Raw genomic sequence first — 20,464 nt, 5'->3', positions numbered from 1 at the left:
CCACATAGGAAAATTTAAGGTCATTATGCAACGACCTTAAGGGGCGGGATAGAGCATATGCCTACTATGCTGATCCCACCTATCTTTCAGAAAAATCAATTGGCCAACTCCCTTCAGTTTGTGAATCTCAAATTGCTGAACAGCCCCTGTGGGACACGTTCTCATGTTGCCAAATTAACAGTCCTTGACTGGTGCCCTGAAAATGAATGAGATGGGAATTGGCCATTTGATGTACTCATAATCACATCATAAGTCCCAAAAATCACAACGTCAACAGAACATTACTATGCACTGAATAAGAAAACAGAAAACAAGTTTTATTGGCTTACAATGGATGAGAGTACTGATTTACAGGCATCAACATTAGCACTCTACAACAGTCCTCCCGGACCAGAGCCTGGACTAGACTACTGTGGTAAAGATAATGCAGTAAATAACTCTATTTCATTCTTTTCTTCTGCCACTTTGTTCACTCGTTAGAATCCTTGTAAAGCGGTTTATGAAATACTCCAATGATTAAAATATTCTTTTTAAAAAGCCACCTTAAAATATTGCAACTCTCTTTTTACGTCTGAAGAAAGTAAAACATAAAAACACTTCAAAAGTAAATATAAAATATCTTTTTATGCAGTCATTTCCTCCTGCCCGTTGTTTCCAGAAGACATTTCAACAGACTAAATTTGACAAAGAACAACATGTGAAGCTTTATTTTAAAAGAAATCTGCCGCCATGGCTCTTTTCGTGACAGCAGGCGATGATGTGGGCGACTTCAACACCCCAGACTTCGGAGTCCTCTTGGGGTCAAAGGCCACGCGAGATTTACTGGCAGGACTCACCAGCGAGCTTTGGTCCATCTTTCTGAATTCTGACAGGAGAAAGCAGGAAAGCGGATTACTTTCTGGTATTTATCTTTTCCTTGATAGCACACATACATCATGGAGACTTCTATTGGACATCTGCTTTCACGTCTTCAAGACATAATTTGCAGTACATCTATTGGACGCCTCCTATCAGATGTCCAGATGTCTATTAGATGTCTTTAAGATGTTTGTGATTTAGAATGCATGTAAAACTGACATCTTATCTGTCTGTTATATGTTTGCACACAGCAGATGTTTTCCAGATCAAGCGATCTTTAAAAGATTACTCCACTTCCAGCATAAAACTTGATTTCAGCGTCATCTAAGATGCTCATGTCTGTCTTCAGTCTCAAGGAAATTAGGTTTTATGAGGAAAACATTCCAGGATTTTTCTCGATATAGTGGACTTCAACCGTTCTCAATAAAGTGAAGGTTAAAAATTGCTGTTTTTAATTCAGTTTCAAAGGGCTCTAAAAAGGGAATAAGGGTCTTAAATAGCAACAGATCAGTCATTTTCTTAAATTAATATTTATATACTTCTTAATTTCAAATGATCATATAGATATGTCGAAAAAATACCATCAAATTTTCTCCAATTTTAAATATGTCCTACATTGCCGTTTTACATTTTTTGTAAAGGCCGTTTGATCTGCTTTGCGCATTCATTTTGTAAACACTGGGTCGGTATTTCTACAGTGATGTAGGACAATTTTGAAGTTGGAGAAAATGATTTTTTCCACAAACCCGAACTGGGTTTTCTCTCTCTCTCTCTCTATATATATTATTTTTATTTTTTATAAAATAAATAAAAATAACAGTTTCACTAGATAAGATCCTTATTCCTCGGCTAGGATTGTTTAGAGCCTTTCAAAGCTCCACTCAAACTGCAATTTTAACCTTTAATCTGTTGAGCATCATTGAAGTCCACTACCTGGAGAAAAATCCTGGAATGTTTTCTTCAAAAAAAAAAAAAAAATTCTTTGAGACTAGAGAAAAATATGGATATTTTGGATGACATAGAGGTTAGTAAATTAAGAGGAAATTTATATTTTGGAAGTGGAGTAATCTTTTAACAGACATCTTCCAGACAAACATGCATTTTAAAAAGTTGAATGATTTTACAGAGTTAATCATTTGACAGAAGTTCCTAAGAGCATCTAATGTATATATTAGGGATGCACCGAATGTTTGGCAAGTAAGGGATAATCAATGGTTTAATGGGCATTAAAGGATTTTAAATGCACGACGTGGAGGTTAATAACCGCCTCATAACCACAAAGTGCATTTTAAATCCTTTAATGCACGGCAAGCCGTTGATTATCCCGCTTATTCCATGGTCATTTGCTAAGTTACAGACAAGTTACAACTAGCATTGCAGCACAAAATTTGACCGAATGGGTAAAAAACGGTTATTTTCGTCAGTTATGACACACAGCTCTTGCATTCTGCCCGCTTCAAATCAGACACAGAGATGAAATAGTGCGGTAAGATCACATATATCCGAATCAATTATAGCATTATGTGTGTATGTGCGTACCTGCCTGCATGCTGTGCGTCTGCGCGTCTCTCTCTACAAACAACACATTCATTCAAAAACAGCAGTTTTACCACCTCCTCGCTGAGGAATATAATGCAGCGATCTAGTATATAGGCTACTTTAATAAGAAAAATCGCAGGGAAGCGCTGACAACCTCGCTCTCTCTCTCTCTGCGTGCATCAATTAAAGCAGTGCATTAATATAGAACGGTGATTAAACTGACTTTGAACTACCTGTGCATTAAACTGTTTTACTGCACACCTGCCAGAATCCAGTATCCAGACATTCCATAGAATAACCAAAATTATTCTGAATAAGCGAAAAGGCTGAATAAATGATAGCGAACAATGACGTGACGCGATCAAATAGAGGTGCGCACTAATGCAGCAAACATGAGAGCAGTGTGGAAGCATTTAAAACTGCCAGAGAAAGACATTTAAACAATCATTACAAGCACCAACAGTGAGAGACTGTTTAGTATCGCATCCTGAAATCACCAAATGGCCTTAAACCATTAGTAAATAAACTACAGGCCGTAATGTTGTAAACTGTATTTATTCTGACAGCGCTGCACCAGCTCCTTAGTCAGGGTTCAAAGTCTAAAGCGCGAGGAAAATCTGCGTGATGAGAATCATTCATAAACCTGCTGCTGTCAGCAAAAAGAAGAATTCCCAGTACATCTTGTGGGTTTCCGCCATAAAGTCAACATTCATAAATGTTAGTACTGTAATTTTACTGTTGGTCTGTAAAATAAAATACTAAGACAAAAAATAATGATAATCATTATAACAGCTCTATTAATGCATTTGTTCTAACATTTTCCTTTGCTCAGCAAGGCTGCATTTATTTGTACATTAAAACACAAGCCTGATTCAACAAGGGGGTCTTAAAGTGGACAAAGAATATTATTTTACTAACGTTTCAATTTTAAGTTAAATTGTGCTTTGTTGTGCTGTCTACTAGAATGTTAAAACCGTTCAGTGTTATATCAGGGTTTCTGCAGGATTTCCAAATCTTATTTAATGCCTTTTTTAATGCCATTTCTAACATTTTTAATGCCATACTCAACCAATAACTAACACACCTGTGTATAAATGCGTGTATATTGTAATGCATTTTTTCATGCCGTCTCACAATGAGGCAACAAAGAACACATATTACTCTGCTGAACATAATTGGAAAATTTCAACTATCATCAAGAATATCTTAGAGGCTAAATCTAGCCGCTCTTAAAAAGTCTGTGTCACACAATTTTGGGCAGGCCATGTTCATCATACATCGCGACAGTGATTCAAAGTTATTAATTATACAGGCTATATTCAAGATAAATTGGTCATATTTGTTTCTTCTTCACCATTTAAAGTTTTAATGCCTGTATAAAACAATGCCATGCTTTTTAATGCCATTTAAGGCCTTAATTTTCGCAAAATCAATTGAATGACTTTTAATGCTTTTTAATGCCCCGCGGAAACTCTGTAAATATATGTTTTTAAATCGTTTTGTAATTGTTTTTTTTTTCTTTGAAAAGCAAGAAAAAAACTGTAAAAAGCAAATATTGGCCATTTAATTTATGCAATGGTGAAAAAAAAATGGGCAAAATACACTTTTAAACTGGGAAAAATATGAAAAACGTGTTCGGTAATCAGAGAGTGTTTAATTTTGTTCAGCTTTGGCCAAGAATTTTAATATCCCTAGTATATATTTATATCAGTATGTGTCGCCTAATAACTCAGTCCAAACTCTAATGTCCATTAGGCCTTGATTTGTTTAATTACAATTAGCAGGTCACTTTCACGATAAAACATACATACCCATTGTTTTATTATTCTTGAGGCCAAATGTAACTTTCTTTACTTCAGCTTGTGAAGCTGGCGAAGCCTGGAGAAAGAAAGACGAATTTGAAAAAGATTAGTTTAAGGCAACACACATCTGCACCAAGAGCCTAGTGTCGTCACTGCTTTCTCACCAGCTGTTTTGTACCTTGTTACTGGCCGTGCGTGTGCTGTATCCTGCAGCCTTACAGAAGATGGGTGTGGGAGCCTTCTTCTGTCTGAGGACAAACCCTTTAGCCTTCTTGTTTTCAGTGACTGAAGGCTCTTCATCTTCCTAAGGACAGAAAAAAGGGACAAGCTCAGCGACTCTGACGATTAAAAGAACAAAGTGACAGAGCCTGAAAGACTTACGCTGATGATTTTGGGTTTCTTGACAGTGGTCTCGCCCGTGTGTCCGTTCACCTTCGCCTCTTCCTCCTTCACCCTCCTCTTCCTCGCTGGCTTGACCTGGTCTGCTGCTGATGTCTGCTTGCTCTTCTTCGTTCTCAGTCTTCCAGCAGGCTCCTGCTGTGTTTCTGTCTGGACGTCATCAGCTTCTCCGTTGGTGTCTGGCTCTGGAACATCCGAGACCACGTCTTTCTGCTTTTTCTTCTTCGTAGGTGTTTTTCGTGAGGGTTTAGAGTCGTCAGGGGTGTCTACTGTCTTCTGTGACTTGGGCTTTTTGACTCCAGCCTGCGTCTGCTCGCCTGAGGAGGCATTTCTCAGCTTCTTCTTTGATGGTGTGGCTGTTGGCTCATGGACAGGTGTGATGGCTGAGAGCTCAGATCCAGAGTCATGTGCTGTTTCTGCTTCAATGTCTTTTGCCTTTTTCTTCAGTTTTTGCTTTTTCTTCAGTGGGACAGAAGTCGGAGTCTCTGCTGATGTGACGCTGATTTCCATCTCTGAGCCGTCATCCGCTACCTCTGATGTGTCTTCAGACGTCTTACTCGAACCAGTCTTCTTCCGCTTCCTCTTCAGCAGTTTAATGGCATTGGTCTGTTTGTCCGCAGGTTCAGTGTCTGCTCTCTCAATGCCAGTGTCCTGTGTCTCCTGTCCAGAGGTCTCCTCTGAAGGGTCTGTCTGATCCTCCACACTCTTTAAACTTTTGTTCTTTCCCTTTTTCTTCTTGCTTTTCTTTTTTTGTTTGGTGTCCTGTGATATGTCAGTGTCGTCTGACACAGCGGCTGACTCTAATTGACCTGTTGGAGACCAACAATTGAGAGTTGACCAACCGTTATGAGCTTTAAAAATTATGTAATTAGGGCACTGTTTCATTCCATTAGCTTTGCTTAATCACATACATTGGAGTAACTTGACACAAATAGTCTAATTTCACAGAAAATACCCTAAATTTTAACACATGGGAGAAATAATTCATATTTTTTATTGAATTTTTTTCTAGGGCTGTCAAAATGAATGCGTTAATGGCCTAGTTAACGCAAATTAATTTTAACGGCACTAATTTTATTAACATGCACTATTAATGCAGCGTGCATTTTCTGTTTGACCCATTACCTAGCCCTTAGTTAAAGAAAGGGATGCACAATGTTGCCAACTTAGCGAAAAGTGTCTGGCAACAATACAAACACATAATTGGACAAACCTAATATGTGACCCTGGACCACAAAACCAGTCTTAAGTCGCTGGGGTACATTTGTAGCAATAGCCAAAAATGCATTGCATGGGTCAAAATTATTGATTTTTTTTTATGTCAAAAATCATTAGGAAATTAAGTAAAGATCATGTTCTATGAAGATTTTTTGTAAAATTCCTACTGTAAATATATCAAAATGTAATTTTTGATTAGTAATATGCATTGCTAAGAACTTAATTTGGACAACTTTAAAGGTGATTTTCTCAGTATTTTGATTATTTGCACCCTTAGATTTCAGATTTTCAAATATATGTATCTCAGCCAAATATGGTCCTATCCTAACAAACCATACATCAATAGAAAGCTTATTTATTGAGCTTTCATGTGATGTATATATCTCAGTTTTGTCAAATTTAACCTTATGACTGGTTTTGTGATCCAGGGTCACATATAGTTTTTGAGACTCTCCCAGCGCGTGCACACCTCCCTCTCTTTATATCTGCGTCTGCTCTGTTCAGCGAGCGGCAGAGGAGCAACGATTTCAGCTAAATCAGGTATTATGTTGCTTCCAGTGATTGAAATAGTGGGTAGTCGGTCTACGTTAGGATTGGTGGTGTAGGCACTTCTGTATTTTATCTTTTTCATGAGTGCCGGCACTTCTGAGTATGAACGCGAAAACTGCGTACTACATGCACGTCAAACACGCGCATATCATATGAATGCCAAAGTTAATTTCAGCTTATTAATAGCAGCACGCCAAATAGAAACAGAAAACGTGCTACTGGTACGCATTTAATGAGACCGGGCTCTCGAGTCAGTACATGATAACCAAAACAATACCTTGAAAAATGAAAAGAAGCAGGTTTTTGCGATCACATAATTTTAAACGGGTAAACTCCAGGAAAGTCCAAGGATCGTGAAAGCATTCAAACAGTAAGAGATAATAATGCAGAGAATAGTGACTTATGTCCAGATGCCGGTAAATTGGGATTGAATCATGATCATAATTCAGGATTTCTTTCAGTCATTATTTCATATTACTTTGGTGGTCTGACAACAGAAACACTAAAATATAGCAACGGAAACAGTTTTGTTGAGAACTTGGCTGCATCAAATGCCAGTATGTGGGCACAGAGAGGCAAACAAATGTAATAATAAATTATAAATGTAGATTTTGCATGTTCAGAAGGAGTGAGCTGCCCTGTCCGGCAAATAATGTAAACAGGCTTGTGTCAGTAAACTGCTCAGTGCAAAGAAAGAGAAGTAATGGGAACCTGGTGTTTCTATGTTCTTTTCCTTTCGTGTTTCTAATAGACATGAACAAGTTATTTTAAAAAAATGTATGACCACTGAAACATGCTCTATGTGGAGTATGGTTTCACTAACACTAAACAAACATTTGCTTAATAAAAATTAATCATGAGTTAATCCATGACAATCATGCAATTAATCACGATTAAATATTTTAATCGGTTGACAGCCCTAATTTTTCCGTAATTTTATGATAAAAACAACTAAAAAAACGAATACGTTTTTATTTGAAAGTCTGTTTTTTAAAGATCTATCTGGCCCATCATCCTGCAGAGAGTTTCTTTTGATTTCACTAGGTGCCAGTGAACGGGGAAAAAAATCATTTTCTTTGTAACATTTTGTTTTTTAAAGTTATTGAGGTTTATTTGAATGGAGGCAATATAAGGTATACCTGAATTCAAAAGTGTCCCATTCCCACATACATTGGGCGGAATGGATCAAAACACCTTCAATTTTAACACAAGGGTGGAATAATTCTTAATAATTATTGTATTTGTTGACAATCCATTGTTTCCCACTTCTGCATTGAGCTGGCCGCTAGCGCGCTGGGGAGCGGTACACATTCCGATTTCTGAGCGCACTCCTTCCTCGTGTTTGGAAAGGCTTAAAACAACAACGGATTGGTCTAGGGGTTTGGACAGATCTGAATGGGAGCTTTTCAGACATATGACACATTACTTGAAGGAATCTCCTATCAATACAAATGAGTTAAAGCAAAACTAGTAGAAACCGCACCATTCAACTCCATCGCACACATTGATGTTCCATCGGTAATATATTGTAAAGTCTCATTTTAAAGAAAACAACCTGATTTAAGTGCTGATATAAAGTTTGTGGCACACTGAAGTAGTAATCAGAGCAGGAATGTGACAAAACGGTTTATTTATTTACAGCAGTTATTTCCATCATTGTGATGCTTTTGATCTTAACTCTCTGTAATGCGTTAGATCCATTAAATAAAGTTTGTAAGTTTGTAAAGTTCAGTGTTTGAGCGACATGAATATGAATATTATTACGTCGATCTTCACGGGGCTGGTTTGTTTGCGGAGGGTGAATTCAGACCTTATTATCTTACGCTATGTAACAAATGCTAAAACGATGCATATTTTCTGAAAGTTTAGATTGTACGCTTTCAAAAGATACTATATTTGTGCTCCAACACACGTAATATTTTCAAAAACACATTACCGGTATTACGAGTTTAAGGGGTTATTATTCCTAGTTCCTAGTTATTGCATTTGTATCCACTTTTCAACATTGGCCAATCAGAAGTTTAATAATAATAAAAAAATAATGAAATTAAATAAGTAGCACAGATGTGTCTCGTCAATGCAAACTGCACAATGCTGTCTATCACTTTAACTCCAACTGATTTCCTTTGAGTTAAAAACACAAACCGTTGGATTTTTCCAATGGCTCCTCTTCTTTCCTCTCTTTATTCCTTTGTCTCTTTCTTCTCCTCCTTTTCTTTCTTTTGTGATCATCATCATCATCATCTTCATCAGAGGAAACATCCTCCACTTCATCCTGAGGGAACACACCTAACGACGGGGCAGAAAACAACCATCAGTGACTTTGGAAATATGAAATACTTTATTAAAAGCTGTGACTAGCGAAAGAGCTCACCTTCACTCAGGTCTCGGAAACTTGATTCCACAGAGAAAGAGAAAATCAAACAGAAAAAATTACACCCAGCAAACAAAGCGGACCACTTTTAATTATGTTCACTGTCTGCTTGAGTCTCTTTTCCTCAAAGCAACAAACAAAACTTACATTTTCACAAACTTGTAGATCTTGGATCTGTTGAAGCTCTGTATCTTCGGGTGACTGGCCAGAGCAAACAGTTGGTCCGCTATCGCACCATAGTCGAACTGAACAAGAAAAACAACATTACACAGATAAGCAACCAGATAAACCTCTCTAAAATGACCCTTGTTCATTATTGCATACTACTTAAGTTGTCTTGAGAAAGCCGTCTTACTGAAACGCTATTTAAACTCACTACTATTATTCTTTTTTTTAGACTAACATTTCTGACTGCTCCTCCTCGAGATTTAACTCTACGCACTCCAAACTCAGGCCAGATCTTCAGACTGATCTGCCTTCAGTTGCTGTATCTTTTCTAACTTTTGGGACTTTACGTTTTACTAAAAATGAAGATTAAAACTGGGAAAAATCCCATAGACTTACATTGAGGGAATGTTCAAATGATCAACACTATTCAAACTCCAACTGTCAAAATTCAAATTTAAACTGCCAGAATCTGAGTTTAATCCAATTTAAACTCATCCAATATTTCTAATCTAACTGTCTATCGATCTAAATCATGCTAACAATATACTAATCATGCTAGTAACTGGCTAATCATGTTAACTACATGTTAATAACACTAATCATGCTCGAAACATGCTAGCAATTTGCTAGGGACATGCCAATCATGCTAGCCACATGCTAGTAACTTGCTAATAATGCTAACAAGTCAGTGACATGCTAATCATACTGGAAAAATGCTAGTAATTTGTTGATCATGCTAGTAATGTATTAAAAACATGCTAGTAACATGTTAACAATGCTGGAAAGATGCTAGTAACATGCTAATCATTCTAGAAACATGCTAGTAACATGTTAATAATGCTGGAAAGATGCTAGTAACATGCTAATCATTCTAGAAACATGCTAGTAATATGTTAATCATGCTGGAAACATTCTAAACATGGGAGATATGTGCTAACAACATGCTAGTAACATGGTAGAAACATGCTAGAAATGTGCTAAGCACATGCTAGAAACTTGCTATCTACCTACATTAAGCTTTTATAACTATTTTAAACTTAAAACTATTTCAGATTGAAAACCGTCAGACTTAAAACTTTTACAACTTTCTGGCCCAGCTTTCTCAAGCCAACTTCAAAGTTTTTTCTTGACAAACTTTATCTAGTTTGTCTGCAACAATGCTCTGGCATCTACAATTTTTGAGCATCAAATAAAATGCATAAACAGTTTGTCAGAGCCTCAAAGGTTTTATATTTCTGGAATCCTTGGGTCAAGACGAAAAAAACTGCTTTCGATGGAGGCGCTCTACGAAGTCTGTTTTCTTCCTACAAAACCTACTTTTGCATACAAGTCCTAGGGTTTTCACACGATCAGAACCAAACCACTGCGGAAATGTTCCCTCGACACTGAATATTAGTAATTATCTTTCTAGATAACTTTCAACTCACGATCGCAAAATGACGCCAAAACGCTCGAAATACTTTTACTAAAATGGCTATAACTCTTGAACGGAATGAGATCTCTTCACCAAACTTGGTACAAATGTGTAAGAGCTACATCTTTGGTCCAATAAAAAATTAATAAATTTAAAAATTGTGCAGCTTTCCCACTTGGTGGCGCTATTATACGACAAAAACAGCTATAACTACACAACTGTTGGTCCGATTTAAGCGTCTATGAGGACATTCATGTATCTCAAAGAACTGTGTCTTAAAAGTCCTTGCACACCGAGTCCGAAATTTTCATATGCGTTTTTTTTTTTCATATGTAAAAACAAACCAAAAAAAATTAACCCAGTATGATTTTTTTTTCATGAAGGACAAACGTTTCCCATGCAGTGCGTGAATAGGATTGACATATTTAGGTGGTATTTATTTTTTCATGTGCAAAAATTTTAGACTATAATTTCAGTATCAGTGTGCAAGGACCTACACACACACACACACACACACACACACACACACACACACACACACACAAGAAAACACACCTGAAGAACAGGTCCACATGTGCCGTCATCCTTAATGTCCATGTCGTCCAAAAACAAATCCTCGTCTTCATCCAAGTCCTCCTCAGAATCTGACACACAAACCAAACAAAACATTTTAGTTAAATGACATAAGCAGGTGTGCACATAAGTGGACCTCAGGGGCCGGTTGCATTAAATAAATGGCATTTCTTTTTTTCAGTATTTATTGATCTTTATGTTTTACAGTTAGTCTCTGAATGTTATTTACATATGTGACCCTGGACCAAAAAAATAGCTTAATTATAGACTAGTGTTATTATTGTTTTGCTTTTAATGGAAACTTGTTTTTACCGTCATCATATGTGAGGCAAAAGAAGTTAGAATGAAAGATAAATTACAATAAATAGCATTTATGAAGGTTTGTATTGGATGATTTATGGTATTTGACCAATAACTACTATTCATTTAGTATTTAATTATTTATAAGTGATATATAATTGTCCATGAAGGCTGGAAGTGGAAAACTCCTTATAGTCAGGTGTGCAGAATTATTAGGTACGTTTTCTTTTACAGATAAAATGAGCCAAAAAATGCCCATGAGAAGGATGCAATACTGATGCAATACTAGAATTTGCAAAGTTAAGACATGACCACCGGACAGCAAAACGCTTGTTGTGTCTGCATTGTCAGAAAAAAACAGATGGAGGAGAAAAGATGCATGTTAATTGCAAAAAAGTAAGAATTAATGTTATGAATCAGATATAAAACCATCAGGAACCATTTAGTCTCCAGCGCCACTGTTTTCCAGAACTGCAACCTACCTGGAGTCTCCAGAAGTGCAGTGTGTCAGCTTCTCAGAGACTTTGCTTGGGCAAAAAAGTTTTTTTATAGGCTTCATAGATAGATCAGTAGAGAGTGGCTCTTGAAGGACCAGCAGCACATCCTCTTGTAGCACTCTTTCAAAAATATATATTTTCCAGAATCTGGCAGTAAGTTTTAAGAGTTTATTTTGGTCCATCTCTGAAAGACAAACATTTCAGAATAGGAGATGGACCAAAACTTTCTGCCAGATTCTGGAGGATAAACTTGAAAGAGTGCTACAAGAGGATGTGGTGCTGGTCCTTCAAGAGCCACTCTCAACTCATCTGTCTATAAAGCCTATAAAAAAACAGTCTTCATGTATTTCACAACTCTTCAGAATGTTATTCTTATTAATTGAGGGTCATTTTTTTAGGATTTTTTGCCCAAGCAAAGTCTCTGAGAACCTGACACACTGCACATCTGGAGACTCCAGGTAGGTTACAGTTCTGGAAAACGGTGGCGCTGGAGACTAAATGGTTCCTGATGGTTTCATATCTAATTCTTAACATTAATTCTTACATTTTTTCCAATTATCATGCATCTTTTCTTCTCCACCTTGTTTTTTTCTGACAATGCAGACGCAACAAGCGTTTTTCTGTCCGGTGGTCATGCCTTAACTTTGCAAATTCCAGTATTGCATTATTATTGCATCCTTCTCATGGGCATTTAATAGTTTTTGACTTTTCAGTCTGAGGTAAATCTCTTTTTTGGCTCATTTTATCTGTAAAAGAAAACGTACCTAATAATTCTGCACACCTGAATATAAGGAGTTTTTCACTTCCAGCCTTAATGTACAATTATATATCACTTATAAATAATTAAATACAAAATGAATAGTAGTTATTAAGATTGATGTGCTTGGAAAAAAATATGACCACAATATCAACGTGCCTAATAATTATGCACACAGTGTATGGAGAAAAATCCTGAAATGTTTTCCTAAAAATACACAATTTCTTTACTGAAGCAAGAAAGACATGAACATCTTGGATGACAAGGGAGTGAGTTAGTTATCTAAATTTTTGTTCTGGAAGTGAACTCCTTTAATGCCTAAAATTGAGGGGAAGTAGCAGTATTGATATCAGTGATTCTGGTACGAACTATAGACGTAATTTTACTCAAAACAACAGAAATCATTCCCTTTCTTTTCAAATTTGTAAAACAAAAATAAATCCCAATGAACTGAACCTAAGTTAGTCATCTCTGGTCTGTTTGTCTAGAAATGTTCTCTCTCATGTGTTTCAGTATTTCTCCTCATATTTTGTACCTTGAGTTTCCTCTCTTGAGTTTTTTGAGAGGGATTTCGTCTTGGGCTCTTCGCTGTCAGAGTCTTCACTAGAGTCCAGCTCTTCCACTGCATTCTGACGAAGCTCTCTCTTCAGATCCTCAATGGCAAAAGGAACTTGATCAACGATCGTGTTAAAGATGTTGGTGCCGATGGCCTTCAGCAGGACCCGACTAAAGAGGAGCAACGTATAAAAGACATAATCATTATACATACACACATTTAAATATCTCAATTCAATGGCATATTTATCAACTGAATGAAGTAGTGAATGCCATACTCTTTGCTTTTGGCCATACTCTTGAGGAAAGGCTCAATAAAGGTCTGGTTCTGCTCTGCTGTCAGCTGCAAGAGAGAAAAGTATAAAGTATTTCAAGCTGTGAGGAGAACATTACAATTATATATGGATATAAACAAAACTAATCTAAAAATACTAGATGGTAACGATTTCTCATTTAGTTGTTTTTGAGCTTTTTAAAGGATATAGTTGATTTCTTAATGCTTTTTAAAATGGATATATCTCTTGTTTTAAGTTAATTTGGCACTCTGACTCAAAACAAAACTAACAATCACAAGTGCTCAAATGCTTCAACAGCTATGGTTTACATACAGCCAAATAAATGATTTATAATGGGATTCATGGCTTATTTGGACTGAAAAGCCTTCATGTAAACACCTCAGTCCATCAGATTTAAGCAGGATTTGGATGAAATCCCAGCGTGGTGTAGACTCAAAATAATCTGATCAACTATTCAGTGGAGGAGACTTAACATTTACTCAATAAAATAATAAATAGTATTTTCTTCTGACATACATGCACATGTCAATGAATATGTGAATCACATAGGGTTCATATAAACAACTTAAAGGCCTGGTTTCACAGACAGGGCTTAGACTACGCCAGGATCAGGCCAAAGTTCAATTAGGACATTTAAGTCATTTTTAAACTTGCATGAGAAAAACATCAGCACTATATTGCCAAAAGTATTAGGACACCCCCTTCTACTTAACAGGTTGGATTACTTTAGTACAAATCTTAACTTTTAAGCATATAATGATATTATAGGGAATTGTTTTCTTCTATTTTTTTTTTAGCAACAGTTTGGGAAAAAAACTACTCTAACATGACCAGACAAATAGACCAGACAAATAGTATATAAATTGTCAATTTGTTTCGAAAATAACCGATCGTTTCGCTAAATAAGACCCTTCCTCATCGGCTGGGATCGTTTAGAGCCGTTTGAAGCTGCATTTAAACTGCATTTGGGAAGTTCAAACTTCGGGGCTCCATCCATATCCATTATAAAGAGAGAAATCCTGAAATGTTTTCCTCAAAAAAAAAAACTATTTCTTACGACTGAGGAAAGAAAGACATGAACATCTTGGACAACAAGGGGGTGAGTAGTACATTATCTGTGCATTTTTGTTATGAAAGTGAAATACTCCTTTAACATTAAGATTTGTGCTCATAGAAATGACTAAAGTAGTCAAACCTGTTCATTAGAAGGGGGTGAGTGATTACTTTTGGCAATATAGTGTATTTGAAGATCAGTCAGTGCAAGTTTATGTCAGCTGAAACAGCTCAGACTTACATTTTAGTCTGGGACTAGGCTTAAGCCTCGTCTGTGGAACCGGGAAAAACTATCTAAAACCGGTTTGATTCTTTCAAAATTAGCACATGTAAAGCAATTCATTAGAGCAAGAACAGCAACAAAAACCATTCAAATCACTGGATACACATCACTGTCATTATGAACGTCACATTTAAAGCTCACCAATGACCCATTATTATAAAATAACAATAATAAAAGAGGAGCAATGTTACCTCAGCTGAGCCGACGAGGGCCAGTTCAGTCATATAGAGGTCCAGAATGTGAAGGATGAGTCCGGCTGGAGCTGCGCTGGAGCTCTGCAGGAGCTGAGATGAGAAGATCTGGAGAAACTCACTCACCACACTGCAGGATGAACACACACACACACACACACACACACACACACACACACACAGACAGACAGACAGACAGACAGACAGACAGAGTGTTCAGAGTCACAATAATATTCATGTGTTCATAAGTCAAGTTCTTATAAGCAAGTTAAAACTTTGATATCCATGACTATCCTGGAAACTTCAAATTTGACATTTCCTGTTCTGTTCAGGTTTTCCGTGACCTGCTCATGTACACTACAAGTAAGATTTTTAATTGTTTTCTTAAAGAAGTCTCTTCTGCTCACCAAGCCTGCTTTTATTTGATCCAAAGTAGAGCAAAAACGGTAACACTTTACAATAAGGTTCTTTAGTTAACATGAACTAATAATGAGCTGCACTTATACAGCATTTATTAATCTTTGTTAATGTTAATTTCAACATTTACTAATGCATTATTCAAATTGTTAATATTAGTAAATGCAGTGTGAGCTAACATGAACAAACAGTGAACAACTGTATTTCCGTTAACTAACGTTAATAAAGTTTAGTAAATACAGTAACAAATGTATTGCTCATGGTTAGTTCATGTTAGATAGTACATTAATGTTTAACTAAGGAAGCTTATTGTAAAGTGTTACGGCAAAAACAGTACCATTTTGGAATATTTTGACTATTTAAAATATCTGCTTTCTATTTAATTATTTTAAAACGCAATTTATTTCTGTGATTAAAACTACATTTTCAGCATCATGACTTTAGTCTTCAGTATCACATGATCCTTCAGAAATCACTCTAATATGCTGATTTGCTGCTCAAGAAACATTTTTATTACTATTATCGATATTTAAAACCGCTTATTGCTTTTTTTCAGGATTCTTTTAAGGTTAGAAAGATGCAAAGATCAGCATTTATCTGAACTAAAAACCTTTTGTGGCATTACTATACTATTCAAAAGCTTGGAGCCAGTATATTTTTTAATTATTTTTCAGCAAGGATGCTTTAAATAGATCAAAAGTGATGATAAAGACATTTGTAATATTACAAAAGATTTCTATTTCAGATGAATGCTGTTCTTCTCAACTTTCTATTCATCAAAGAAACCTAAAAAAAATATATATAATCTGCTGTTTTCAGCATAATAAATGTTTCTTGGGCAGCAAATCAGCATTTACGACCTGTAAATCTGAGGATCATGTGACACTGAAGATTGGAGTAATGATCACAAGAATAAATTTCATTTTAAAATTCAAAACAGTTATTTTGCAAAGTTAAAATATTTCACAATTGTACTGTTTTTGCTGTTCTTTGATTCAAATAAATGCAGGCTTGGAGAGCAGAAGAGACTTCTTTAAAACAACATTAATAAAAACTTTTGACTGGTAGTGTATCACAGAAACTATTGGTAGAGTTGCCTGCAATACATTAAGCAGCAAGTACCTGGACTCCCACTTCTGACTCTTCAGCATTTCAAACACTTCTCGGAAAACAAAGCGGACAAGCTAAGAGAGAAAAAGAAAAGCAAATGTTGTAAAACTGCTGAAATGTTAACTTGGGGGTAAGAAAAGTTACTATTCAATGTACACAAATACAGTGAAAAGCAACAAGCAAACAAACCAGTGTCACAGATCACGACTGACCTGGTAGAACTTGTCCATTCGCAGTCTGTCGATGCCGTTCCACTCTCTCTTCATGGTCTGAAGAAATGTCTTAAAATACAGGAACTCTACGGTTCACAATCAGATGAGACAACAAGAAATGTTACGTGATGCATTTTAACTTTGGTTACAGTTATTTACGAATGCATTAATGCATTATGCATTGTAATGCATCTTATAAAGCACTGTATGAGCTCACAAACAATTGCAGCTATAATAATAATTGTTTATACATTATTACACCTTCAAAGAGTATAATGCACTAGAACACAACACCAATATCAGATGTAACATGCAATTAACAATTACAACAACACATAACTTTGAGTACGGTTATGAGATGCTAGGGATCTGCAATTATTCGGAATTCAGTTTTCGCTTCAAACGATCATTTAAATGCAGTCATGGAGATTAAACCATTATTGCGCCCCATTTCGCCCCTTTTCCAGTGGTGCGCTTTCGCTCCTCCATAAAAGCCTAATTTCTCATGCAAATCAGCAAAATCATGTAACGTGACTTTCATAAAACTGGACTGAAAATAAGGCTGAAGCAGGCGGAGTATTATCAGAAATGAGTTCCCAGCTAGTTTAGCATCTGCACATGTGCTGCGTGATATTACTGCTTCGGCCATATTACGGCAGCAAACTTCCTTGACTATTACGCCGGAATGGGGGTGTAGTTCCTAATCTTATCAGCCTAGAAACTCGCAGCTTTGCATTTCCACCGGTCTTAGTACACGATATAACTACAGAAGAGTCAAGTTTTAAATAGGACAAATATGGAAACCCGTTGGTCATTTTTGAACGTGATGCTACTGGTCTAATAGGATTCAATGATCTATGCTAAGCTATGCTAAAAGTGATATCGCCAGAACAGGAGAACGGCTGAATGGATTTCAAAACGGTAAAACTCAACTTATTAACTCGGGGGGAGTTGGAGAATGAGCCTATTTCCAAAAAAAGTGGAGTGTTCCTTTAAAGCGGCAACAATAATATTGCTTCTGCCGTCTCTGTGCTTAACATTAATAAAACGTAAAAATACAGAGAGAAAAATCACTCACTGCTCTTGAATGAAGGACTTCTGTAGTTTTAATAAGAAGCTAAGCAGGTTTAACTATTACAGTGAAGACGCTGTTTAATTTTACATTCAAATAATTACATTCAATTTCTGTAGTATTGTTAGACTACTTTAGACTTGCATAAAAGTATTTTTTTAAGTACTTTTTTTCTGCTGTATTGCCATCTTTAAATTAATATCTAATATAAAGTTTTGGACCCAGTCATAATAATGTTAAATATTCATGATTACAATATTGACCACAGTAATCGTGATTATGATTTGTGCCAAAATCGATCAGCCCTATGCAATGCACATTATAAATACACTTATAGCACATTATAGTAAATGCTTTAAGTAAAGCGTTTCTCCTGTTCATTACTAACAGACAGCTAAGAAGTTTTCTCTAGTTCACTTGTTTGAAAAGTTATGTGATAAGTATCTTGTCCTAGTGCTGTAGATGTGAACTTACGGCTGTCGACCGTCCGAAAGCTGCGGAGGAGCCCAGAGATTTTTGTTGACAGTTCCTCCTACAATCCCATAAACACAGACCGGTTATTAACAGACCAACAAGAGCTTGCTCAAAGTTAAGTGTGTGTGTGTGTGTGTGTGTGTGTGTGTGTGTGTGTGTGTGTGTGTGTGTGTGTCACCTGCAGTAATGGCTTGTCCTGCATCCACATGCAGTAGAACAGACCCTTCCATATCTTCAGCAGCTCCTCCTCACTGAAACCACCTGGAAACACAGCAAACCTGCTCACTATGATGGCATCCACACAAAAACACTGGGATGATCCATAAAAACACAAAACCTGCCACGGTGCTTTGGGACTGTATTAGTTATAACACATCAAGTGGAAGGTTACATGTTAGTTTTCAAATAATAATAATAATTGTTATTGTTAACAGCTCCAATAATAGTACAATAATTGATACAACGAACAGTAACAGATAAACAAAGCACTGTAATTTCCATAACATATCTTATGTTATGTTAGATGTTCGAGCGCAGGAGCAGTCGTGTTTTTTACCTTCTGCTCTCTGTGATCTCGCATTGATGTATTTCCTGAGCTTCACCAAGGCTTTGCTCCTGATCGGCTTCTCGTTGGACGCAAGGTTCTGAGCAAAGATGATTTCTGCTGCTTGTATCGGTGCCATTCCCGCTGATCTTCACGTGCTGCTCGTCCTCACACGCGTAAACCCCAACACGCGCTGAAGCTCGTCCCCGGCGCACACTGATGGCGTCACGGACACGCGCTTCTCCCTCCACTAGAGAGCGGCTCTCATCACCAGAGAGCGTTTCATGCAGTACACAGAACTTATATTGTACTTGTACTTCTATACTCTTTGAGAAGTAGTGTTGGTTTTATGGCTCCTGGTCGTAACTTCATATTCTAATCGTTAAACACATGCAGACACACTTTTGGCAGAGGTCTAAAGTCATTGCGTTATTCAGCCTGAGGGTGGCGCTCAGTTCACATGATACATGCATAATGCGATTTTAGGACTGCCTTGTAATTACTGTATTATTTATTGTCCCCTGAAGTGTTAGAGTGTCATAAGTTGTGGAGGAATTCCTCCCGTACGACAAAAGGATTGTTGTGTGACCAAAGCATCCCTGCTGAAAAAAACAGCATATGCTGGTTAGGTATGTTTTGGTGCTGGGATGCTGGTTTTAGCTGGTTTATGCTGGTCCTTTGCTGGTTTATGCTGGTCCTTCACCAGCAACATGACCAGCATAAACCAGCAAAGGACCAGCATAAATCAGCTAAAACCAGCAAAGGACCCGCATAAACCAGCTAAAACCAGCATCCCAGCACCAAAACATACCTAACCAGCATATGCTGTTTTTTTCAGCAGGGATTTCAAATGTCAAAGCAGCTCTGGAAATTAAGAGACCAATTCAACAAGTTTTATTATTTATAGGTGTTTGAGTACAACAAACATTTTTGTTTTATTTTATACTACTGAAAACTTTTCTCTCAAATTCCAAATGTCATTAGAGCATTTATTTGCAGAACAAATGTTCAGATATCAAATGATTTAAATAAAAGATGTTCATGTCTGTTTTCAAACAAGACAATACTAGTGTTCTAACTTCAGGTCAGAAATCAATATTTGGTGAAATAACCCTGATCTTCAATCACAGCTTCCATGTGTCTTTATGGCCCTCTTGGTGACAAATTCAAGCAGCTCTACTTTGTTTGATGGCTTGTGACTATCCTCTTGATCACAGTTCAGAGGTTTTCAGTGGGGTTCAGGTCTGGAGATGATGGGGTAATAGTCAAGGTAGTTTGCTGCCGTAATAAGGCTGAAGCAGGAGCAGTAATATCAAGCAGCACATGTTCAAATGCTAAACTAGCTGGGAACTCATTTCTGATAATACTCTGCCTGCTTCAGCCATATATTACGGCAGCAAACGTCCTTGACTATTACGCCGGAATGGAAGTGTAGTTCCTAATCTTATCAGCCTAGAAACTCGCAGCTTTGCATTTCCACCGGTCTTAGTACACGATATAACTACAGAAGAGTCAAGTTTTAAATACAACAAATATGGAAACTAGTTGGTCATTTTTGAACGCGATGCTACTGGTCTAATAGGATTCAATGATCTATGCTAAGCTATGCTAAAAGTGATATCGCCAGAACAGGAGAACGGCTGAATGGATTTCAAAACGGTAAAAATCAACTTACTAACTCGGGGGGAGATGGAGAATGAGCCTATTTCCAAAAAAAGTGGAGTGTTCCTTTAATGATGTGCTTGTTGGCAAGTTTTGCTGATAAACGCAGCTAAACGTGGCTAAATGCAGCTAAACGTGGCTAATGTG

General features: G+C 36.9%; 1 protein-coding gene across 2 annotated transcripts; it reads right to left on the bottom strand.

The window, feature by feature from the left end:
- Positions 1–296: 296 nt before the first annotated feature.
- rrp1 (ribosomal RNA processing 1) lies at positions 297–18,858 on the bottom strand. 2 transcript variants are annotated; one of them, XM_073845850.1, is made up of 16 exons: positions 18,668–18,858; positions 18,290–18,372; positions 18,112–18,169; positions 16,566–16,651; positions 16,366–16,427; positions 14,827–14,956; positions 13,282–13,346; positions 12,984–13,174; positions 10,877–10,965; positions 8,887–8,984; positions 8,740–8,759; positions 8,511–8,654; positions 4,581–5,407; positions 4,378–4,503; positions 4,209–4,275; positions 297–865 (listed from the first exon to the last, which is right to left on the bottom strand). In XM_073845850.1, the coding sequence occupies exons 1-16, from the start codon at positions 18,792–18,794 to the stop codon at positions 711–713; spliced, it is 2,328 nt and encodes a 775-aa protein (XP_073701951.1). In that variant the 5' UTR covers positions 18,795–18,858; the 3' UTR covers positions 297–710. The 2 variants fall into 2 exon arrangements, with proteins under 2 accessions (XP_073701951.1, XP_073701953.1); XM_073845852.1 differs by having other exon boundaries at positions 728–865; positions 4,364–4,503.
- Between the last annotated feature and the right edge of the window lie 1,606 nt (positions 18,859–20,464).

Source organism: Garra rufa, chromosome 8, assembly GCF_049309525.1.
Source record: "Garra rufa chromosome 8, GarRuf1.0, whole genome shotgun sequence".
Lineage (NCBI taxonomy): Eukaryota > Metazoa > Chordata > Actinopteri > Cypriniformes > Cyprinidae > Garra > Garra rufa.
Note: the sequence above shows the minus strand (reverse complement) of the source record. Positions and strands in the feature narration are given on the sequence as shown.